Source organism: Erythrolamprus reginae, chromosome 2 (assembly GCF_031021105.1).
Source record: "Erythrolamprus reginae isolate rEryReg1 chromosome 2, rEryReg1.hap1, whole genome shotgun sequence".
Lineage (NCBI taxonomy): Eukaryota > Metazoa > Chordata > Lepidosauria > Squamata > Dipsadidae > Erythrolamprus > Erythrolamprus reginae.
Window position 1 is genome coordinate 209,563,375 of NC_091951.1, and position 22,242 is coordinate 209,585,616.

A 22,242-nucleotide genomic window follows, 5' to 3' on the forward strand; every position below is an offset into this window, starting at 1 on the left:
GACTTCAACTCCCAGCATTCCCCAGCCAGCAAATGCTTCAAGTTGCCAAAGTTGGGAAACACTGCTCTAGAATTTATGCCATAGTCCTACATTAATAGCACTGTGAGATGGGAAACCTTGGTCTTCCTTTTCACCATGACTTAGATTAAGGATAAGAAACAGACTTGCTTCTTTTTCGGACATCCATACAAGAAGGACATTACCTATGATTTCATTGAAGATTTTTGATACATAACCTGAGAACTATTTTTCCAGCATACTTCTAGTTTTTATTTGATGTAAAAAAGACAAAACAGGTAGAGTTTTCCCTTTGACTTACTTTGGGAGGATGTAGGCTTGGGACGCAGCTGTAGTCATCCTGCACAGTCGGTAGTCCCTGCTGAGTGTTTGGCTGAGGTGGACTGGCCTTTTCTGATTTGGTTGGGCTCCTATGCTGTGTCTTCTCTTCCTCCATGGAAACGAGCATGGCCTCATTGCTCTTAAGCCTCCAAAAGTCTCTCATCATCCAGTTGTGCCAGCGGGCCAGTGGACTTTAAGGGTTCCCTTCATCTATTATTCTTGTTTTAACTGTTTATTGTATAGCTCAGTGATGGCGAACCTATGGCACAGGTGCCACAGGTGGCACGCGGAGCCATATCTGCTGGCACATAAGCTGTTGCCCAAGCTCAGCTTCAACATGCATGTGTGTGCCAGCCAGATGATTTTTGGCTTGCACAGAGGCTCTGGGAGGGCATTTTTGGCTTCCAAAGAGGCTCTGGGGGGATGGGGGAGGGTGTTTTTACCCTCCCCCAGCTCCAGGGAAACCTTTGGAGCCTGGGGAGGGTGAAACACGAGCCTACCAGAATTTGGGAAACAGGCTGTTTCTGGCCTCCAGAGGGCCTCCGGGGTGCATGGGAAGCTGCTTTCACCCTCCCCAGGCATTGAATTATGTGTGTGGGCACTCGCACATGCACAATAGTGCATGCCCACGATCTTTCGGCACCCGAGGAAAAGGAGGGTCGCCATCACTGGTATAGCTTTTTAATGTTTGCTAATACTAATGATTTTAGATATTACACGGCCCGGAATCACTTGCTTTGTGAAATGGGTGGCTTTAAAACCTTCAAATACTATAAATATTACTTTTAATATTCTATAATTGCATGAATTGCACTGTGGCTATGTTTGCTTGAACTTGAGCACTTTTATTACCCTACAGGCCATTTCCCACGGAAGATAGCATTGCAGATGATGACATCTACAGTGGTTTATCAGATCAAATTGAGTAAGAAGCACTTTACCTTTAAGAAGAGAAAGATATTCATGCTCTGGAATTGCTTTTGATTTTGGGGTGGATACGGGATGGAAGGTCTTAAATGAATATATGATTACAAATTCAACAAGTAAAGCATTTTGTATTACCGCGTGTTGAAAAGCTGCAGATTGTTCGACTGTTATAGACTTTCATACCTAGCCGTGCTTCTGGAAGCATTAGGAAATCTGTCATCTAGTCCAAGGTTCTCCAATCTTGGCAACTTTAAGACTTGTGGACTTTAACTTCCAGAGTTCCTCAGCCAGCAAAGTTTTAAAGTTGCCAAGGTTGGAGACCTCTGATCCAGCCCACCGTCACTAAACCTGTAGATTTGGGGTCACTATTCACATCATAGGGTTTTTTTAAAGTATTTACAGAATAAAGAGTATTTGAGAGAAAAAAATATGCAGGATGCAATTTGAGTTGGTCACCCGAATCAAAAGTGTATTCTTCCAAAGCTTTAACAATCTCAGACTGAAAGCCATCCTTAACCCAAGCCCCAAAGCTTGTAAGAATAAATCTTTGGTGACCAGTTCGGATTGGATTCTGCAACATTATCCTGGGATACATATATTTGTCCTCATTTCTGAGAAAACATTATGCCTCAAAAGGACTATGGTGCTGTGCTTCATCCCTTTCATGTTAAAACAAAATCAATCCTCAAATTAACACTTCTAAGAACTCTTGCCTGAATCTTTACTGTAGCTTCTCTAACAAAGGAGGGCATATTGGGGGGAAGTGTTTTCATATGTTATGTAGGTTTCCTAAACTAACAAACATGCAATTGCATCTTCCACAGAGTCTGGAGAAATGCAATAAACTATTAGAATAAATGGAAGGTATGAAGAACATAAAGTTCAGTTTTTAAGGGAAATGTCATACTAGAAGTGCATTTCAGATCTTGTTTAGTATATTATTGTTGGAAGGAAGCTGTTAGTTACACATCATATATTTCAATACCAAGGGATAGAGATACAGACCTTCAGAAGTCACATTTTGCCATTTTAGGAGCACCAGTCTCTAATATTATCCAGATGATTTCTTACAATCAGATTGCTACTTGGATTCAGCTTTTCTAAAACACTGGATTTTCCATCTTTCTCTGGAAAAGGCTGATTATGTAATATTTATGATGTGGGTTTTCCTTTTCTGTTTCCTTTTTCACCAGTGACACTATGGAGGAAGATGATGACCTTTATGATTGTGTTGAGAATGAGGAAGAGGAAGGGGATGAGATCTACCAGGACCTGATGAGATCAGAGCCATGTGTCACGCCAGTAAGTAGCTAGGAAGTGGCATTTTTCTATGAGGCAGAATTGGCTGCAAAACCTTCAAACACTTCAGCAATCTATTCAAAGAAAATATCACTTCTGCAACTGATGTGTTTATACCTTTTCACAGAGGAGAATTATGTCCCCAACAGATTGTACTCACTTTGAGAAAGAACTAAACTAATTTAAAAATGGGAAGGTTATTTTCATTTCCATTTTATAGAAGGACTTATATTTGAAATGTAATCTCCTGGCTTCAACAGCAGAGGCCATGGATATTTAATAGACATCTTATCCTTTTCCCATAAACAAGGACTTTCACTGTGTTTTGTGTCTTGCAACAGCGAATGACTGAACTTGATAAGAGGAAATGCTGTCTTCAGGAGATCCAACAAACAGAAGAAAAATACACAAGCACACTAGAATCTATTCACCAGGTATTTATGTTTGATACCCATCTAAATCACCTCTTCTTTACCAATAGTTCAGGCGGTACTATATTTTTCTCTCCATATATTTGAAAAGAGCAGCTTCCTTGGAACAAAATTCATTGATACGGACGATAAGATACAGAAAGTCAGTGAATCAGGACCTTACTGAGTTTCAGAAAAGAAATAAAAATTGAATTTTCCACTTCTGCCACAATATTTAGTACTCCGTTATTCATAGCTAGCAAAAATATAAGTTGTCAGCCCCACTGACAATGTACAGACATCCCTCAAGGCTTTGTCTCCCTAGTTCATTACTTAATGCTGTCATGGAAATGGTGAACTCAGCAACTTTGAAAAAAATGACATGCTGTGTTACTTTTAACATCTTGAGGTCCAGGGGGAGTCTATATGTTCCTGGGTTCTCCACAGCTGCATTTGATTTGCAGGTGCAGAAGATGGGGTTGGAAATCCCTTAGTTAGACATGTCTTCTAGGAGATCTGTTATGGTGACATGAGCTCTCATAGTCATTGGAAAAATGTCTCCCTGTCTCCATGCTATGCCTAATCCAGCAGTGGAGATGTCATCTACTTTAGTTTCAAAGAAGAATTGAGAACATGCACTCACTTGTTTTTTGAGTCTCCTGAGCTTCTTCCACAAGATCTTGATGAGAATTGTACAAATGTGGTTGCAGGATTATCTTGGTTCCTCCTAACATGAAGTGTTTTTTTACTTAACATTGTATATTTATTTCTCTTCAGTTTCTTTTCTCTTGAATTACCTTGTTACTGGTCATTTCAACCAGGATCTGTTCTTTGCAGCATTTTATGAAACCACTGCAATTGTTCTTGCCACCTCAGGACCTTGAGAATATTTTTATTAATATTGAGGTAAGATCAGGGGTGGGTTCCAAACTTTTTACTATCACTCTGTGGGCATGGCTTATTTTGGGGTATGGCTTGATGTTCATGTGACAGTGGCTGACATATTTCACTTCATAAGACACCACTAAGATGTAGAAATGAAGTAAATCAAGTCTATAGAAGGGAGGCAATGGAAACAAATTAATGGTTTTATTAAAAGTTTTACATAAAAAATGAAGAGGAAGGGAGGGTAGAAGGAAAGAAGGAAGGAAGGAAGGAAGGAAGGAAGGAAGGAAGGAAGGAAGGAAGGAAAAATAAAAATATGTAGAAAGAGAAAACAAAAGAAATGTTTTAAAACCGTATAAATAAAAGTGCATTTACAGTATTAACTTTTATGTTATGATTACAAAAAAGTGCTCTATATCTAGTTTTTTTAATCATCAACACCACAAATCATAAAGCATATATTTTTGTTTCATGAAAAAGGTCAACATAAACACATACATACATACATTATGTACGTACATACATTTAGAAAGTAAAATAGAAAGGAGAGCTATGTATGTTCTTTGACCAAGTGGAATGTAAAAAAAGAAAAAGAAACAAATAAAATTAGCTCCTGTCTGTTCTAAAAAAGAGACAACTTAATGATTAAAATTAACAACAGCAGCCAGAAGTAACAAGATCCTGAGCATTGTACCCAAGCTCTAACTGAGCCTGTTTTCACACAGTGGTTGTTCTTTTCTAGGTTTTGCTCTTTAGGCGAGCTTTTGTTTTAATCATGGTGGGGGGTTTATTATTAGCCATCTTGAGTTGGTTGCTAGTCATTTGTCCATATAAATAAATATCATAAATAAATAATAAGCAGAAAGACCAAATTATGTAATGACCAAATAAATGAATACAAACATTTAATTTCCTTCTAAGCCTCTCAATCCCTTTTACTTCTGTCCTATGCAGCTGACACTATTTGCAGACTGGGAGAGTAGAGCCCATCATCCTGTATGCAGCCTGACCAGTGATGGATTTTATAGTACTAGGCAGGGAAGACTGGGGCTGGATTCTAGTGGCCAGCCAGCCAGTCAGTATCTTCCATAGTATAATAATATCCTTTGGCCATGGCAGTCTTTCCATATGAAGCCAGACAACTCCAACCTTGAAGCCTTTCCTGGGCTTTTTCCCTTTGCCACCAACACAGCTACATTTCTTACAAATAATCATAATGCATGTGTAGCGATTTGCAGTACTGTATATGTGTCCCATGCATTATGTTGCATGTTGATGCAGTCCTCAGATCCCATGACCACATAACGCCAAAAACCTCATCTGCAGTGCATTTAAAAGAATTGCACTCTGCCTATGGCTCCTCAGGACAGCTGGATTCCAATAAACTCCCTCCTGGACAGGCTTTCATTTTGCTACACTTGTGGCCTTGACTTCCCTCCTATGTCCTCTGTACCCTTGCTGGTTTGGGTTTGTCTATGTGTCACTTCCCTTGTCTCTTTCCAATGCCAGAGTGACTCACCTGCAAAAATGAGCCATTTATTTTAGACAAGAGCTTTGTGGCTCAGTCCTGAGCCCTGAAATAGCAGCGGAGGAGCCTTTGGATTCATTATCCTTTCCAATGAATGGGGTTTCCCTTCCAAAGGGTGAAAAAAGCAGAGCTCCACAGATGTTGGCTTTAGCTTGTTTTGGCTGACTCCAGCTTATATAAAATACTGCACGGATTGTCCTGGTGACATATGGAGCTTTCCTTTAATCTGCTACACACGAGGTCAGATCAAGAATTTCAAAAAGTTTTCAAACATGAGTAAGTTGCAATAATTTTATATGGCTCCTTCATAACAACATTCAAATCCTAGGGGACATTTCTTATTATATAGTTCCAGAATTTTCCTCCGTAACTGTTTCCTTTAAAAGGTTTATTACATCTCATTTAATTTCATGGAGAATAAAGGCTGAATTTGCTTTCTGTATAAAGGAATGTGTGGATGGCTCTGGGGAATGAGGGGAAGAGATGGTGCCTAGAAAACAACCAGATCAGACAGGCAGGAGCCCTCAGTGTCTTAATGGTCAGAGAAAGAAACTTAGGAAGGAACCACCGTAATGGATCAAGCATTTAAAATTAATTTAAATGGGAAATTTTACTTTCAGACTTGGAAGACTCTATTAATGCTTCCTTAAAATAAATTGGAATTAGTTCATCAAGTTCTGTTTCCTGTCTAGTCTACATGGGAAGTTGGATATTTCCATTCTCTTTCCTTTTGTTTCTGCATGTATTATGAAATTTCATTTCAAAATGGCCTGGCTAGGCTGAAAGCTTAACTAAAGTAATTCTCTCTGTGTTCAGTAGATTTTAATCTAAATAAATAATAATCTCCTCTTCCTCCTCTTTCATCTCCTTTAAATCAACAATACGTATATTTACTAAAAAGATGCAGCCAAAATATAAAAGACAAATTTAAAAAATGGAAAGGAATTAGAATTTCCATGACATTTAAATTCAACATTTTTAAATTATCCAAAAGAAAAAGAAGGAAAACAGAGATAATTATTAAAACAAGTGTCTTTATTTTCATAGTTTTATCTGATCTTTCTTTAAATACTTAGCATAACTGTACCATAGCAGTCCTTGCTTCTTAGACAATTGCCTGATGGATTTAATACGAAACAAAAATGTCCCTCTATTTTATGGTTTGTTTTCCTGCTAGTATATACATTGGAGGAGGGTTTTGCTTAAATTAAAAGGCTTCTCATAAGAAAAAATAAGATTGACTTTCTGCCCTGCCATCTTTGCCTATTGTCCTGGCCAACAGGACCTTGGAAGTGGTGGGTCATCTTTATCAAAACTCTAGCCCCTCCACCCTTTAACGTTGTATGGCTTTGGAGAGCATAGTACTTGTCTAGAGTGGGAAATAACTCCTTATATCATTGATTGAATGAAATTTGCAGTCAAAATGTTAAGCTAAAACTGTAGTATAAAAATATTGATGTTAAAACATCCATTCAAAAATAATGCCTAAAAACCTGTTGGAACTTTTCTTGCCAAAAATAAAGCAACAAGAGCTAATAGAATGCTAAAGCAAGACATTCCAGAGCCATTAAAGTATCACAAAGCACCTTGGCTCCCCCAATTTTACCCTGTGCTCAAATGATGCTGGTCTCCTTAGACATTATATAGGACAGTGATGGCGAACCTATGGCACTAGTGCCACAGGTGGCACGTGGAACCATATCTGCTGACACACGAGCGTTGCCCTAGCTCAGCTCCAATGTGCATTTGTGTGCTGGCCAGCTAATTTTTGGCTTGCACAGAGGCTCTGGGAGGGTGTTTTTGGCTTCCAGAGAGCCTCCGGGGGGATGGGGGAGGGCTTTTTTTACCCTCTCCTGGTTCCAGGAAAGGTTTGGAGCCTGGGGAGGGTGAAATACGAGCCTACTGGGCCCACCAGAAGTTGGGAAATAGGCCTTTCCAGCCTCCAGAGGGCTTCTGGGGGCCAGGGGAACTGTTTTCACCTTCCCCAGGCATGGGTGTGGGTACTCACGCATGTGCAATAGCGCATGCGCACGCTTTTTCAGCACCCGAGGAAAAAAAGGTTCGCCATCACTGATATAGGATCTTTCCTGGATTACCAACTAACATTCAACAGCTAAACACAGAGGAGTGAGAAGAGAATCAAGACAAGACATGATTGTGGAGGCTAATATTGATTTCTATAGCAAACACTACAGAGTTCTGAAAACTCTCCCTTGGTGATATATATTATTAGTTTTTATGCTTCCTAGTAGAAATACCAGATGCAAACAGGCCAAACAAATGAGTTATACTTTATAGATGGTTTTTCTATTTCCTAAGGAACTTTTGAAAGTTCATCGGTGCTTCCTAGTGGAGCTGAAGAATGCTTTGTCTTTTAGCCACTCTCAGAATCTCTACCAAGTGTTTATCAAGTATAAAGAACGGTAAGTGCCTTCCTCAACAGGTCTAAAGCTCCACCCAAATTATGGAGGGAAAGTTGGCCCAGCCCTTTATCATATCCATCATGATACAGGTTACTTGAGACTGTAGACAGGAGTATTTTCGCTTTCACATACATTTTGGGGCTACAAAATGAGCAATGTATCATGACCTGAAGAAGCATTTCTATTTTGTGAATAAATATTACAGTGGAAATGCACTACTAGATTTAAAAAATTGATATAGTATTGTACCAAGTGCCTTGATCTTTATTGAAATATAAACAATGTCTTTGGAAAGATGCCATTTCTATACTTCCTCATGCTCATATCAAACATTAGAGACAGGTTATTCTATGCCCATCCCAGAGGCAGGCATTTTAAATTAGGATAAAACTAATATGGCTACAGACATTCAGCATATCCACTTGGTCATTCAGTCATTCACTCAACTCTGGACAATTTCATCAAGATCATGTCTCAATAAATATTTTTGAGTTATTTTCATAAGTGTTTGCTAATGTCATGAGAAATAGTACTGTATGTAGTCACATTGTTTTCTGTCCTTTCCCTTTCACAATTGCCTTAAATTTTTCCTCATACTGTATATATCTTTTTTGCTTCCTTGAATATCCAAATTATTTAAGCTTTAGCTTTATTATTATATATTTCTGTGAGCAGTCTGGCCCTATTTCAACTGCAATTGAATGATGTGACCTTCTTGCAGTGCAAGATTGCAAGACAAAGACAAAGAGATATAGATACCTTTTAGCAGCCACCTAATAGCTATTCATGTTTTTGAAGCCCAGATCTAGTAACCCAATTGCTTAATTTCCTGGTTTCCCAGAGAAATATAAAATCTGAATCAAATAACTGAGTATTGTTTAACATTCAAAACTGAACTTTTCACCTACGCCAATACTCCCTATCAATATGCACACGTACATAAGCCATACTGACAGCAACAGCTAAGTTTTCGTTGGACTATTTCTCTATAGATATGTAACTTTCATTTACCCTGGTTTCTTATACATCACTTACAGGTTCTTGCTCTATGGTCGCTACTGCAGTCAGATAGAAGCAGCTACTAAATACCTGGACCAAGTATCAAATATTAGTGTGGATGTGCGTATGAAACTAGAGGTGAGAGATACTGTTTCATATATGTGGTTGACTCTCCCGTTGTACCAAAAAGTTGTTTTATGTATCATATTTACAGTACATAAGAGAATTGATTTTATGATGATACAGGTTCCATATCTATACTCAGTGAAGGGCTACCAAATTTTTTACTACCACACTGTTGGCGTGGCTTATGCAGGATGCCCTGCATTTTCTTTCAACATCTTTCAGTGCAAATTGGGTGCTCTGGGGTGGAGCTCCATTTTCACTATCCCACTGCTTACACACACACACACACATACACACACACACACACATGCAGCAGCCCACCCATGACTATATACAAGAACTGGATGACAGATAGATGGCAACAAAGAAAGATATAACTCTTATCCTTTGTTGCCATCTAGTGATCATTCAAGCACAGATGATAATTAGTGTTGGGCAAACCGAACCTGCAAAGTTCGGGTTCGTACCGAACTTTGCGCAGTTCGGTATATCGAACCCGAACTCGAATTTTTGCAAAGGTTCAGGTTCAGGTTTGGGAGAGCGCCAGGAAGTGCTGCCACCCAGCTGTCACCTTCAGAAACAGCTGGGGCGCTTCTCAGCGGTCTCCCGAACACAAAGGTTCGGATTCGGGAGAGCGCCCCGACTGTTCCGGAAGGTGACAGCTGGACGGTGGCACTTCCTGGCACTTTCCCGAGCGCCGAACTCTAAAGTTCGGCAAAAGTTCGGGTTTGGGTTCGGATGCCGAACCCGCACTTTTTAAAAAATTCGGGTCCCGAACCTGAACTTCGTTGGGTTCGCCCAACACTAATGATAATCCCTTTATTGGCCTTTCCATTTTAGCAATTATATAACCCAGTTTCATCAAACTGATTACTGTTCCCATAATTCTCAGCTAACATGCTTGGAGGCAAATGGAGGAAGACTGGTTAACTTTTTTAAAAATCAGCATACATTGCTTTAGGTAATGTATGTGTGAATAATAATAATAATAATAATTTATTAGATTTGTATGCCGCCCTCTCCGCATTGGTAAACAAGGAAAGAGATGTGGCCCAGGGAACAATTAGATAAGCAGAGAGACATATATACTGTATACTGTATAATTGGCAGAGAAAGAATAAGAGGAGAAGCTTTGTATGTTTAGATTTAGAAGATTCTATGTAGCCTTACAATAAAGTAGAATTAATTCATCTGATCTTTTTCCCATTTGGTTTACCTTGGAAAGCTGACATTATATAATTCTTGTTACATACTGTTGCACAACTAATGCACAATCGAATTAATATACCAATACATTTAGTACTGGTCCTTTTTCTCTGATGATGATGATAATAATAATAATAATAATAATAATAATAATAATAATAATAATAATAATAATTTATTAGACTTGTATGCTGCCCCTCTCCGTAGACTCGGGGCAGCTCAAAATTGCTAAACTGGAAATGCCAATAATGTTACATTGAAAGTAAAAAATTCAGCTGCCACTTTTGGAAAGTTCCGAGTCCCTTGCCCCACATCCAAAACTTTCAGGTCATAAGTGATCCTGAACAAAACTGGAGAAAAATCTAAAGAACAAAGCCACTTCAGCAAAAATCAGATGTACAAAACAAAACCCCAGAACAAATGGAAAGAGGAAGAACAGTGCTGTGTCCTAGTGCCTCAAGTAAATGAAAGCCTTGCTAGTTTGATGCAATACTGATGGGTCCGGCCTCTACTCCAAGACTCTAGATGCAGACATGTGGTCTCACCACTGGCATATTAAGTTAAAAACAAGAAGTCAGGAATGGTAAAAGTGGTTTTATTGGTGTCGAGGGTCAGGGAGTGATCTTGAGGGAAATAGACAAGAATAGTTATATAGGTCAAGAAAGTTGAGATATTCCTTAAGTCCTGGGATACATTAAGTAGGGTACAAGGTAATATTCTAAAAAGATTCAGGCAGGCTTCTCTTGGACCCACTGGGATGTAAAAGGGGATGGAGGGACAGCACAATCAGATCTACAAAATTCTGTAATTAAAGCCTATCTCAATAAAGTACCGGTAAGTTCTAACTTTTCTGTGGACTTGCTTTCCTCATACCTCATAGTATAAAGAAACTATACCGCATAGCTGATATGTTATAGTTTGTTCTTGTGCAATACTTTTTCCCTGCTGCTGGAGAAATATAAATGGTAATTGAAGTAGACCCAGAGACAGGGTTTGAGCAATCGGTACTTTTATTCAGCTCAGAGAATAAGTGACAGCTCAGCAAGGTAAAGTGACGATTCAGCGAGTACCGACTGGCTCTGCAGGGAGAAGCCGCTTCTTTTATACTTTTGCGGTTCCCGCCAAAGCGAGAGCCGGCCGCGTCTGAGCCAATCAGGAGCGACTTCCTGCTTGGGCTCAGACAGCGCTGGAAAAAGAGGAACAAACTATTTACAGCGTTACAAGGTAGCCATGTCAGGATACAACACCCCTCCCCTCATAGTTGGACCCATCCATCAAGAAAGCCACGTGACGAAGTCGTCCAATCGGTGAGGCCTTCGAGACTCTCGCGCTGACCTGCGCAGTCCATTTTCTCCTTCGCCACTGACTGTGGAGGATGGCTCGCCGCTGTTCTCCCGGTGCGGCGGACTAGGCCTGGCGGGCCCAACGAAGGCCTCGGAGGACGAGGATGGCTCGGCGTCGCTGGATGGTTCCCCCTGGCCCGATAAGTCTCTCTGCGTGTTTCTTAGTTCGGGCAATGTATAAAAGTCTGTTGAGGGGGGAGAGTCCGAGTCAGCGGGTTGTTGTAATTGGTTTTCAGTTCGTTTCCGAATGTGGTCTATGTGTCGTTTCCACAAACGACCATCCTCCAGTTTAACAATATAAGTCTTGGGTGCATTTTGCTTAACAATAATTCCCTTCATCCAGTTTACATTTCCATCAAAGCATTTTACATATACATTTTGACCCAAATACATTTCTCTTTCTGGTTTTATGCACATTTGGTTATTATTCAAACAGAACCTTGGGTTTAACCTGTCTAGTGGTGACCTCAACTTTCTCCCCATCAATAACTCTGCAGGGCTTACATGTGTGTGCGAGTTAGGGGTAATGTGCTGGGTTAATAAGAATTGGTCCAAGTTCTGTTGCACATCTCCAGGGCCTGACCTGTGCAATGCCTCTTTTGCCACCCTTACGTAACGTTCTGCCAACCCGTTAGCCCAGGGCGAGTAAGGCGAGATGAGGGCATGTCTGACCCCCAGGCCATCTAGGAATAATTCGAATTGCCTGGCTGTTAGTTGTGGTCCATTGTCAGACACCAATAGATCAGGGCAACCATGGGATGCAAACAGTCTGCTCAATACCTTGATAGTGGCACTTGTGGTTATGTTGTTCATTGCTATTATTTCCAACCATTTGGAGAAAGCATCAACCACTATTAGGAAATACTGAGACCCCACTGGGCCAGCAAAATCAATGTGGATCCTAGACCAAGGGCCAGCAGGCTGTTCCCACTCAGCCGGAGTTGTTTTGGGGGGATTGGGCCTAGACTCTTGGCACGGGTCACACTTTGAAACCCAACTTTCAATATCAGCATCAAGCCCTGGCCACCATAAATGCCCCCTTGCTAGGCTCTTCATCCTGACAATCCCAGGATGGCCCACGTGTAACATTCTGAGTACCTTTTCCCTTAGGCGTTTGGGGATGATCACTCTATCCCCCCACAGCAAACAACCTTTTACATATGACAATTCAAGCCTTTTGTTCTTAAAATCACACAATTCAGGTTTAACAATATCATTTTGCCATCCCTTTAGAACACAGTTCACTACTTGTTTCAGGATTTGGTCTTGCTGCGTGTGTGCAGCTACCTCTTTTGCTGTGGTTAGTGGGTTTTCCTCGAGTTCTATCATTAGCACGTCTGTGGTTGGAACAGGGTCTTCTACCAGGTCTGCTATGGGGCATCTGCTGAGGCCGTCTGCATGATTGATTTCCTTCCCCCCCTTGTGGGTGAGCTCATACTGATACCCAGAGAGGAAAAGGGCCCATCTGATTAGTCTTGGAGACATAAAAGGTGGAGTGGGCTTGTTGGGGGCTAGCAGGCCTAGTAGGGGTTTGTGGTCAGTGACTAGCTCAAAATTTCTTCCAAAAATGTAATTGTGAAACTTCTTTACCCCTGCCACTAATGCCAGAGCCTCCTTGTCTAACTGGCTATAATTTCTCTCCGTGCTGGTCATGGTTCTTGAAAAAAATGCTATTGGGGCCTCTGTCTGATTAGGTAGAACGTGAGCTAGGACTCCTCCTATGCCGTACGGCGAAGCGTCGCACGTGAGCCTAATGGGTAGTGAGGCACTATATTGGACTACTACACTTTTAGAAGTTAGTAAATTTTTTATTTGAGCAAAGGCTTCACGTTCAATTTTCCCCCATGTCCAGCGGGCTTCCTTCTGGAGTAAACGATGGAGAGGCTCTGCTACTGTTGCCTTCTGCTTTAAAAAAACGGAATAAAAATTAAGGAGGCCCAAAAATGCTTGCAACTCACTCTTATCTCGTGGCTCTGGGGCTTCTCTAATTGCTCTCAGCTTCTCAGTTGTGGGGTGGATACCTTCCTTATCTATTTTATATCCTAGGAATTCAATACTGTTAGTTCCCCAGACACATTTATCAGGCTTGATTCGTAACCCTTTGTCCTGTAGCCTCTTAAGTACTTCCCTTATTCTTTTGTTCACTTGTTCCTGGTTTTCCCCTGCAATTAAGATGTCATCAAAATATGGGATGGCCCCATTTACCCCTGACAATAGGCGTTCCATGATGCTCTGGAATATTCCTGGGGCTATGCTCACCCCAAACTGTAACCTCGTGCATTTGAAAGCCCCCCTGTGCGTTACAATTGTTTGAGCGTTTGCTGTTTGTTCATCGACCGGAAGTTGCTGGTAAGCCTGCGCCAGGTCGATCTTTGCGAACCTTTTCCCCTCCCCCAGGGAGTGTAAGAGTTGTTGCACAACCGGAATGGGGTAGGGGTGGTGTTGGAGTGCCTTATTCAGGGTTGATTTGTAATCAGCGCAAACTCTTAAGGAGCCATCTGGCTTCAGGGGTGTCACTATGGGAGTTTCCCATGGCCCCTGTTCCACAGGGACCAAGATACCTTGACTAATGAGTTTGTCCAGCTGTAAGTCTAGCTTGGGGAGAAGCGGGAGGGGAACCCTGCGAGGTTTCAGTCTAACTGGTGGGACCTTGGGGTCAATAGAGAAAGATATGGGGGTTCCCTTATACAATCCTAAGGTGGGGCTGAACACTTCAGGGAACTCTTTCACAAAGTTAGGCATAATATCACAGTTTACATTACACACACCCGAAATTTCAATCCCCAACGGTTCCATCCATGCTAGCCCTAGCAGGGAGTGTTTGGCCCCCGTCACAATAAGCATGGGAAGGGTACATTTGACATTCTTAAATACAATAGGTACATTTGCAGTTCCCAGGACCGAGATTACCCCCCCTTGGAAGTCTCTGATCACCAAAGAGGTTTGAATTAGGTCAGCCTCAGACACATTAGGCATATATAGCTTAAATTTTTCCCAGGGCATGATGGTATATCTCGAACCCGTATCTAGCTCCATTGAGCAAGGCTGGTTATTTAGCAACAACGAGATAACAATTTTAGCCCCCTTTTTGGTTGCCGTGTTATTCACGGAATATTGAGAGTTACCTCTATTGTAGTCTCGGTTAGCGGTGGGGTAATTCCTTTGACTCGAGTTGCGGAACGGTCTCCTTTCTCGCGATTGGGGGGGGTGGTTTTGGGGTCGCTGGTATTGTTGTGTGGCAAAAGTTTCTTCTGGTGCCGTTGCCCTGCACGCGATGGCGATGTGGCCTCTCCGGTTGCAACGGCGGCAAGTGGTGTCGCGGAACGGGCATCGATGGCGCTGGTGATTTCCCCGGCAGCCCGCGCAGGGGGCTGGATGAGTAGCTCTAGGGTGTCTCGGTTGGTCTTGCAGGAGGAGGCAGTCGTCCCCGTTGCTAGTTAGCTGGCCGCGGACGTCTGTTCCCATGGCGCTGGGAGACTCGGCGTCGATTTTGGCAATGGTTTCTCGCCTTCCGTGCTCTTTTAATTCTCTTGCCGCTGCGTCGGCTGCTTCCGCGGTTTGCGCTAATTTGATTACGGTTTGTAGAGTCGGCTCATCTTCGGTGAGGAGTTTACTTCTCACTGTGTGGTTCTTCATGCCGAAAATCAAGGCGTCGGTGAGGCGAGCTTCCGGATCTTGAAACTTGCATTGAGCGAGTACCGTTCGAAGCCGCGTTGTGAATTGGCTTATTGACTCGGTTTCTCTCTGAGCCATCATGTGAAATTGATGCCGGTAAACCACGGCTGGTCTGGTTGGTTTAAAATGGCTCGCTAGTTTCTGTTGAAGGACGTCCCACGCTGTGGCTCTTGCTTGTTCTGGTTCGGTGAGAGTTTGGGCAAGTCTACGGATCTCTGCGCCGCAGTAGTTTAGAAAAATAGCCCGTCTGCGATCGGCTCCGGCGTCCTGCATTCCCGCCGCCTCGAGGAATATCTCGAAGGTGGCCATGTACTCGTCCCAAGTCATTTTCTCGGCATCGAAAAGTTCTGGAGCCTGGCCGATCTGGATTTTGTCCATGTTGCACGCGAAGTTCTTCCGTTCGTTCGTCGCCAGTGAAGTAGACCCAGAGACAGGGTTTGAGCAATCGGTACTTTTATTCAGCTCAGAGAATAAGTGACAGCTCAGCAAGGTAAAGTGACGATTCAGCGAGTACCGACTGGCTCTGCAGGGAGAAGCCGCTTCTTTTATACTTTTGCGGTTCCCGCCAAAGCGAGAGCCGGCCGCGTCTGAGCCAATCAGGAGCGACTTCCTGCTTGGGCTCAGACAGCGCTGGAAAAAGAGGAACAAACTATTTACAGCGTTACAAGGTAGCCATGTCAGGATACAACAGTAATGAACTAATCATAAATCACGCTTTTGCCTTTCAGGAATGTTCCCAACGGGCCAATAATGGCCGGTTCAGCCTGCGTGATCTCCTTATGGTACCCATGCAGCGGGTCTTGAAATATCATCTTCTCCTTCAGGTAATAGCGTTTTATCAGATTATGTCCCCCATGTCAAAAAGAGAGTATGAAGAATGGGGAAAAGAGGAATGATGCTCCTGTTGAGTTTGGGCTAGAGAAATTCCCAGAATATTCAGCTCAGGCACCTGCACCCAGTTCCTTGATCAAATTCAGAAACTTGGACATGGGAGTTTGAAGGAAGAAGACAAAGAAGCTGTAAGCCAAGAATCTTAACTTTGTTTAATCAAGGTCTCTTCACGTTGAGTCTCCTGTCTCTTTCTCTTAGAGACTTCTTTGAAGCAGTGACACTATCCCTACACCTTTGTTCCTTCAGACAAGACAATTTATACAGTCAAAAATCCATCTAAGTTTCAATTGTCAGTGGAGATGTGGCACATGAATATCAGAGAACACACAATAACTAATTGATCATATATTTGTGAAGTCTATTAACTCCTGTTCTTTCCTTCTTTCTTCCAGGAGCTAACTAAATACACACTAGACCCAACTGAAAAAGAAAACCTGAGACAAGCGCTAGATGCCATGCGAGTAAGAAAAATATCTGTGGCTTTTCTGGGCATAATTAAAAAGTAGTTTGTGAATTTGATCTCTTTATTGTTGGTGGATTTCATATTCAAACAAATTACAATGCATATACCTTACATACATCTCAAAGACATACATAATTACATATTTCTTAACTAACATCTTTTATAATCATATCAACACCCCAATCTTATTAGTAGGTTATCAGTCAGAATTTCACATTTCTCTTTTTCACTCCCCATCGACTCTCTCCATCTCTCCTATCTCTTTGATGGCAGCTACTATGAACCTGTAGCTCTATTGGAAATCCCATAGCCATAATCTAAACCTCAGTGACCAGGAAAGAAACTGAGGAGGAGGGAGGGGAGCAGAAGAAAGAGAGGGAGGGAGAGGAGGAGGAGGAGGTCTCATATAGAACATTTGCTCCCACTCTCACCTAAGGGGTTTCCAACTTGGAACTATAACTCTCATCAACCAGCTGTCAAGGAAAATTTGAATTGTTGTAAAACAATATTTGAAGGTCAAAATTTATTTACACTATTTTTATTCTCTCAGAGTCAGATAATATATTCAGTTCAGCAAAAGGTTGTTTAAGAAGCTAGCCACTGCATCTTGGAAATTTGGGGAAAAGTTTGGATATAATTTTGTTGGAGTTTTTTTTTAATGTATGACTTTTTGTTTTTTTGTTTGGAAGGAAGTTGCCCAAGGCAACCTTATGTTTTGTGTTTCTGCTTCATATGGAAAAACATGATCATTCACTCTGAGATGGATTTAGAATGAGGAAACAACTCTAGTTGCCCAACTCTTCCAAATCCCCTTGAAAGCAAGAGAGTAGCTTTCTTTCCTTACAAACTCTTTCAATTCTTGGCTAGCTCTCTTGAGTCCAATTTTTGTAATATCATTATGCTGATTAATCTCAGAGCAATTTTCTTCAAAAAGGAAGCATCTTTAGGGTCCTTAATATGAAAATATTTGGCTGCAAGGAACCTATATGGATAGATGAATAGACAGACAAAAACTTTATTTCAGTTATTGACCAATAGCACATTTAATAAAACAAATAACACAAAACTATCTCCTACAATAAGAACTCTTAGCAGCTATTTGTTGCAAAACATAGAGACAAATGTGGCAAAAATTTGCTAATTTTACAGAGAAAAGGTCTCTAATGGGGTGGGGGGAGTTATTATTTTATTGTTTTTATTATTATTACTTTTTTGTTAGAATTTTTTTAATTAAATGTATAAACATTAAAAAGACATTAAAATATTATTATTTCTTTTATATTGTGTTTTTACATCCTTGTAAGCCGCCTTGAGTCCATCCTGATTGTTTAAAAGTTATCAGAGTGCCTCAGGAAGTTAAATAAAAGACGGATAATCAATTGGTGGCAAATGTCACTGTAGGACTAGCAGTGCAGAAGAATGTGAGCTGTGGTTTCTATGACACCCATAAGGCAGGGGCAGAATTTGGTTTCATATAGGGCAGTGATGGCAAACCTTTTTTCCCATGGACACCAAAAGTGCATGTGTGCATGCCATCACGCATGTACAAATACCCACACCCATAATTCAGTGCCAGGGGAGAGTGAAAATGGCCACACCCTCCCCCTGGAGGCCCTCTGGAGACTAGAAATGGCCCATTTCCCAACTTCTAGTGGGCCCAGTAAACCTGTTTTTCACTCTCCCCAGGCTCTAACGGCTTCCCTGGAGCCTGGAGAGGGCAAAAATACTCTCCCCTATTCCTCTGGAGGCCCTTTGGAAGCCAAAAATGCCTTCCCATAGCCTCCATGTGAGCCGAAAATCAACTGGCCAGCATGTACATGCATGTTGGAGCTGAGCTAAGGAAATGGCTTGTGTGCCAGCTGATATGCCTCCGTGTGCCACCTGTGCCACCTGTGCCATAAGGTTCGCAATTACTGATATAGGGTTTTCCTTATATTTTTCCCTTCCAGGATAGCTGTGAAGAGAGCATTGAACTGAGCTAAAAATTAAGCTTTGGGACCTGTGATGTGACATAAATATACCTGTTTAGGGACTAAAATTTGGTTACTCGCAATTATACTATAAGAGAAATTTATGTTTGACCTTCTATATCTAAATTCCTTTGCGTTAGTATTGATCTATTCTAGCTTGATTTGACTAGATCAAATGGTCTAGATGGGTCAAGGTCAAGATGACATCACTAGAAAAATCCAAACAAGGCTGGTTTTATTGTGGAGGAAATGCTATTTTTTTCAGGAAAAAGAAATAGCAATTCCCCTTGATGTGAAAAGATTCGACTGTGCAAATGACGTATGTGGGAATTAAATACTTATCCTACTCGATATTAATGACCTTTGCAATCACATTACAAGCAACACTACCAACAACACAGCTACTCTCCAAAAAGACATTGACTTTGTGTCAGAATGGTCAAACATCTGGCAACACCAAATCTCAACCAAAAAATGTTCTGTCCTACACATTGGCAAAAAGAATCAGAACACCAACACCAGACCTTACAGACAACCCTCACTCCCTAAAAGATCTTGGAATACACATATCAAATGACCACAGCCAAAGCCCACTGAAACAACATTGCCAAAAAGGCTTCAAGAGTTGTTAACCTAATCCTATGTAGCTTCTGCTCCAGTAATCTCACACTACTAACCAGAGCATACAAAACTTTTGCCAGACCAATCCTTGAATACAGCTCATCTGTCTGGAACCCACATCGCATTTTGGACATAAACACTCTAGAAAATGTCCAAAGATACCTTACTAGAAAAGCCCTCCACTCCTCCACTCACAACAGAATATCCTATGCAGCTAGACTTACAATCCTAGGTTTAGAAAGCTTAGAACCACGTCGCTTTAAACACAATCTAAGCATAGGCCATAAAACCATCTGCTACAACATCCTTTCTGTCAACAACTACTTCAGCTTCAACCACAATAACACCTGAGCACACAACAGATACAAACTTAAAGTAAACTGCTCTAAACTCGATTGCAGGAAATACGACTTTAGTAACTGAGTAGTTGACGCATGGAATTCACTACCTGATTCTCTAGTATCATCACCTAACCCAAAAAACTTTATTTACGTTACTTAGACTGTTCACCTCTCCCGATTCCTAAGATGTCAGTAAGGGGCGTGCATAGGTGCACCAGAGTGCCCTGCGGCCCCTGTCCTAATATTTCTCTCTTACTAGTATCATGTACTGTATATAAATATTATTATATCTTTGTATACCACCAATTCGTACTTGGCAAAACAAACAAACAAACAAATAAAATACTTACACGAAGGAGGCTTATTCTGCTAAATTAAGCCAAATGATAAATTATATGTTTATTAATAATTGTTTAAATATATTGTTTATATTTTCTCTTGCACAATTATTTCAACTGTTAAATTTTCTGTTAATGAAAACCAAATTATTTATTTATTTCACTAGGATCTGGCTCAATGCGTCAATGAGGTCAAAAGAGACAATGAAACACTGAAACAAATAACTAATTTCCAACTTTCAATAGAGAATCTGGTAAGTATTGCTGTGAAGGACTTTGGTAGAATCTAGACTTGAACATTTTCGATTCCTTTTGAGATTAATCCTGTACATTAATTATATCCAATACCAAAGAGATGGGACAATTCACTTATCCAAATAGATTATAGATCCACTGTCTCCAGCGAGCCCAGCTGTTGAGCATCTTGGTTGGGAATTGTGGTTTTTATAATCCATCATATCAAGAGGTCACCAATTGGTAGGCTATATGAGTTTCAGTCTAAGAAGGGGAAATCACTAGAAGGAATATCCTAAAATAGCACACACCAACAGGCAACTAATACCTTACCTGCTTTCTTCCCCAAATGCTAGTTCTCTTGTTATGTCTTGCTTATCTCTTTTAGTTTCTGAGGAATGTTGCTCAGTAGTTTCAGTCTATTGGTCCACTTGGTTCTTCAGCCTCTGCCCACCCTCCTCCTTCCTTTGCCTCCTTGAGTGCCCTTTTCACCAAAACGTGTTCTGTTTTGAACTTTTATCTAGAATTCTACCACTGCATTTCATCTTCTTCCACACTGTATATAGTCCACCCTCAGTGATGGGCTACCAAAATTTTTACTACCACACTGTGGCCGTGGCTTATGCATTTTGTTTCAACATCTTCCAATGCAAATTGGGTGCTCTGGGGTGGAGCTCCAAATTTTGCTACCAGTACTGCATACCTGACCGTACCTGTAGGAGCCCATCACTGTCCACCCTACTCCTTTCATCTTCCATAACTCCTAATCAATTGATTTATTGGCTTTTTCCAAAGAGCTTTCTTGTTTTGCTGCTGGCTGCACTGCAAATTCGCTAATAACTACCTTTAGTTCAAAATTGGCCTCAAGAACAAAAGGCATTTGCACAATTCTTTCAGTAAATATAATTTCTGTCATTCCCAAACCTGATTTGTTTCCTCCATTTGAAATCCATTCTTATTCTTAATCTGAGGGAGGGGGAGAAGTAATTTTTATTTAGCAAACTATATTGTGCCTTAACATCATGGTCTTCATGCAGAATGCAGAAGCTCAGAGATGTTATTTGGAAAATAAAATCCGGAGAATGAAATCACTAATGTTTCCCTTTATTAATGTTTCTTTGGAAACCAGCCATTGAAAGGAGTTGACAGTCCCAAGCAACTCCTACAGGTGAAGAGTTTATATCTTGTAAATAAGATGGTTTTCTTTCCTCCTAGTCACAATCCCTGGCTCACTTTGGGAGGCCAAAAATTGATGGAGAGCTGAAGATTATTGCTGGGGAGAAGCGCTCCAAATTAGACAGGTGATGGATAGCATGAACATTTTGGTAGCAATATAAATCCATATGTCCCAAAGCCAAATGTATCAAATACTGTATATTATGATGTTTATTGTACTGATAGCAATTTGTTTTGAGAAAAGGAGGGGTGAATGTTTGCTCCTTCAAGCACCCGCAGTTGCTTTCATTCATTAGAATTGTCCATCTAACTGGATTTCCAATATTCCTTGCCAAGTAGCATCATAGCTCTAATCAGTTATGAGTTGACGAGGGAAGCTCCAGAGGTTTCTGTCATCACTGGGGATCAGAGGTGGGGTGCTAAGGTAGAACGGTGATGTGCATTCGCCCTCTGAGTACTAGTAGAGTCCAGTGCAATTACGCTACTGCATCTGGGCCACGGGGGCAAGCACACTCACTGTTCCACCTTAGCAGCCCACCTCTGCTGAGGATGTTCTTAATTTCTATGTGCATACATCTCAAGAGAATACAAATCAACATTCTTTGATGACTACAATTGTTATCCAGATAGGTCTGTTTCAGTATTGTCTTTGTTTATAAAACACTTTTTTGCTGGACTTTCTCAAGTTAACCATCTCTTGCAGATATGGTTTTCTCCTGGATAAAGCTCTGCTAATCTGCAAGCGAAAGGGGGATTCATATGAAATGAAGATATTTGTTGATCTGTGCAACTACCAGGTCCGAGATGACTCTTCTGCAGAAAAAGACAACAAAAAGGTAAAGTCAAAGTACCGTACATCCAAAGGGAGAAAACCTGGGAAAGGAATGGCAATCATGGATTCTACTTTGTTCTAGAATTAGAACTAAATTTTATTTTAGTCCAATAGGGCAATGCTGTGCTTCCATTTTAATCCATGGTACTATGTTCCCTCCAAAGCGAATTAATAGGGGAAAAGGGATATGGCATTAAAATGGCCCAGACTTTGCCT

General features: G+C 41.1%; 1 protein-coding gene across 1 annotated transcript in view; it reads left to right on the forward strand.

Moving 5' to 3' along the window:
* The window catches only part of VAV1 (vav guanine nucleotide exchange factor 1), a 70,630-nt gene that overhangs the window by 30,430 nt on the left and 17,958 nt on the right, over positions 1-22,242 (forward strand). The window contains exons 4-14 of the mRNA XM_070741569.1: positions 1,199-1,264; positions 2,460-2,568; positions 2,907-2,999; positions 3,813-3,881; positions 7,708-7,811; positions 8,849-8,948; positions 15,889-15,984; positions 16,444-16,512; positions 19,952-20,038; positions 21,234-21,319; positions 21,898-22,030. Coding sequence (XP_070597670.1) covers positions 1,199-1,264; positions 2,460-2,568; positions 2,907-2,999; positions 3,813-3,881; positions 7,708-7,811; positions 8,849-8,948; positions 15,889-15,984; positions 16,444-16,512; positions 19,952-20,038; positions 21,234-21,319; positions 21,898-22,030 — 1,012 coding nt within the window. The remainder of the gene's footprint in view (positions 1-1,198; positions 1,265-2,459; positions 2,569-2,906; positions 3,000-3,812; positions 3,882-7,707; positions 7,812-8,848; positions 8,949-15,888; positions 15,985-16,443; positions 16,513-19,951; positions 20,039-21,233; positions 21,320-21,897; positions 22,031-22,242) is intronic.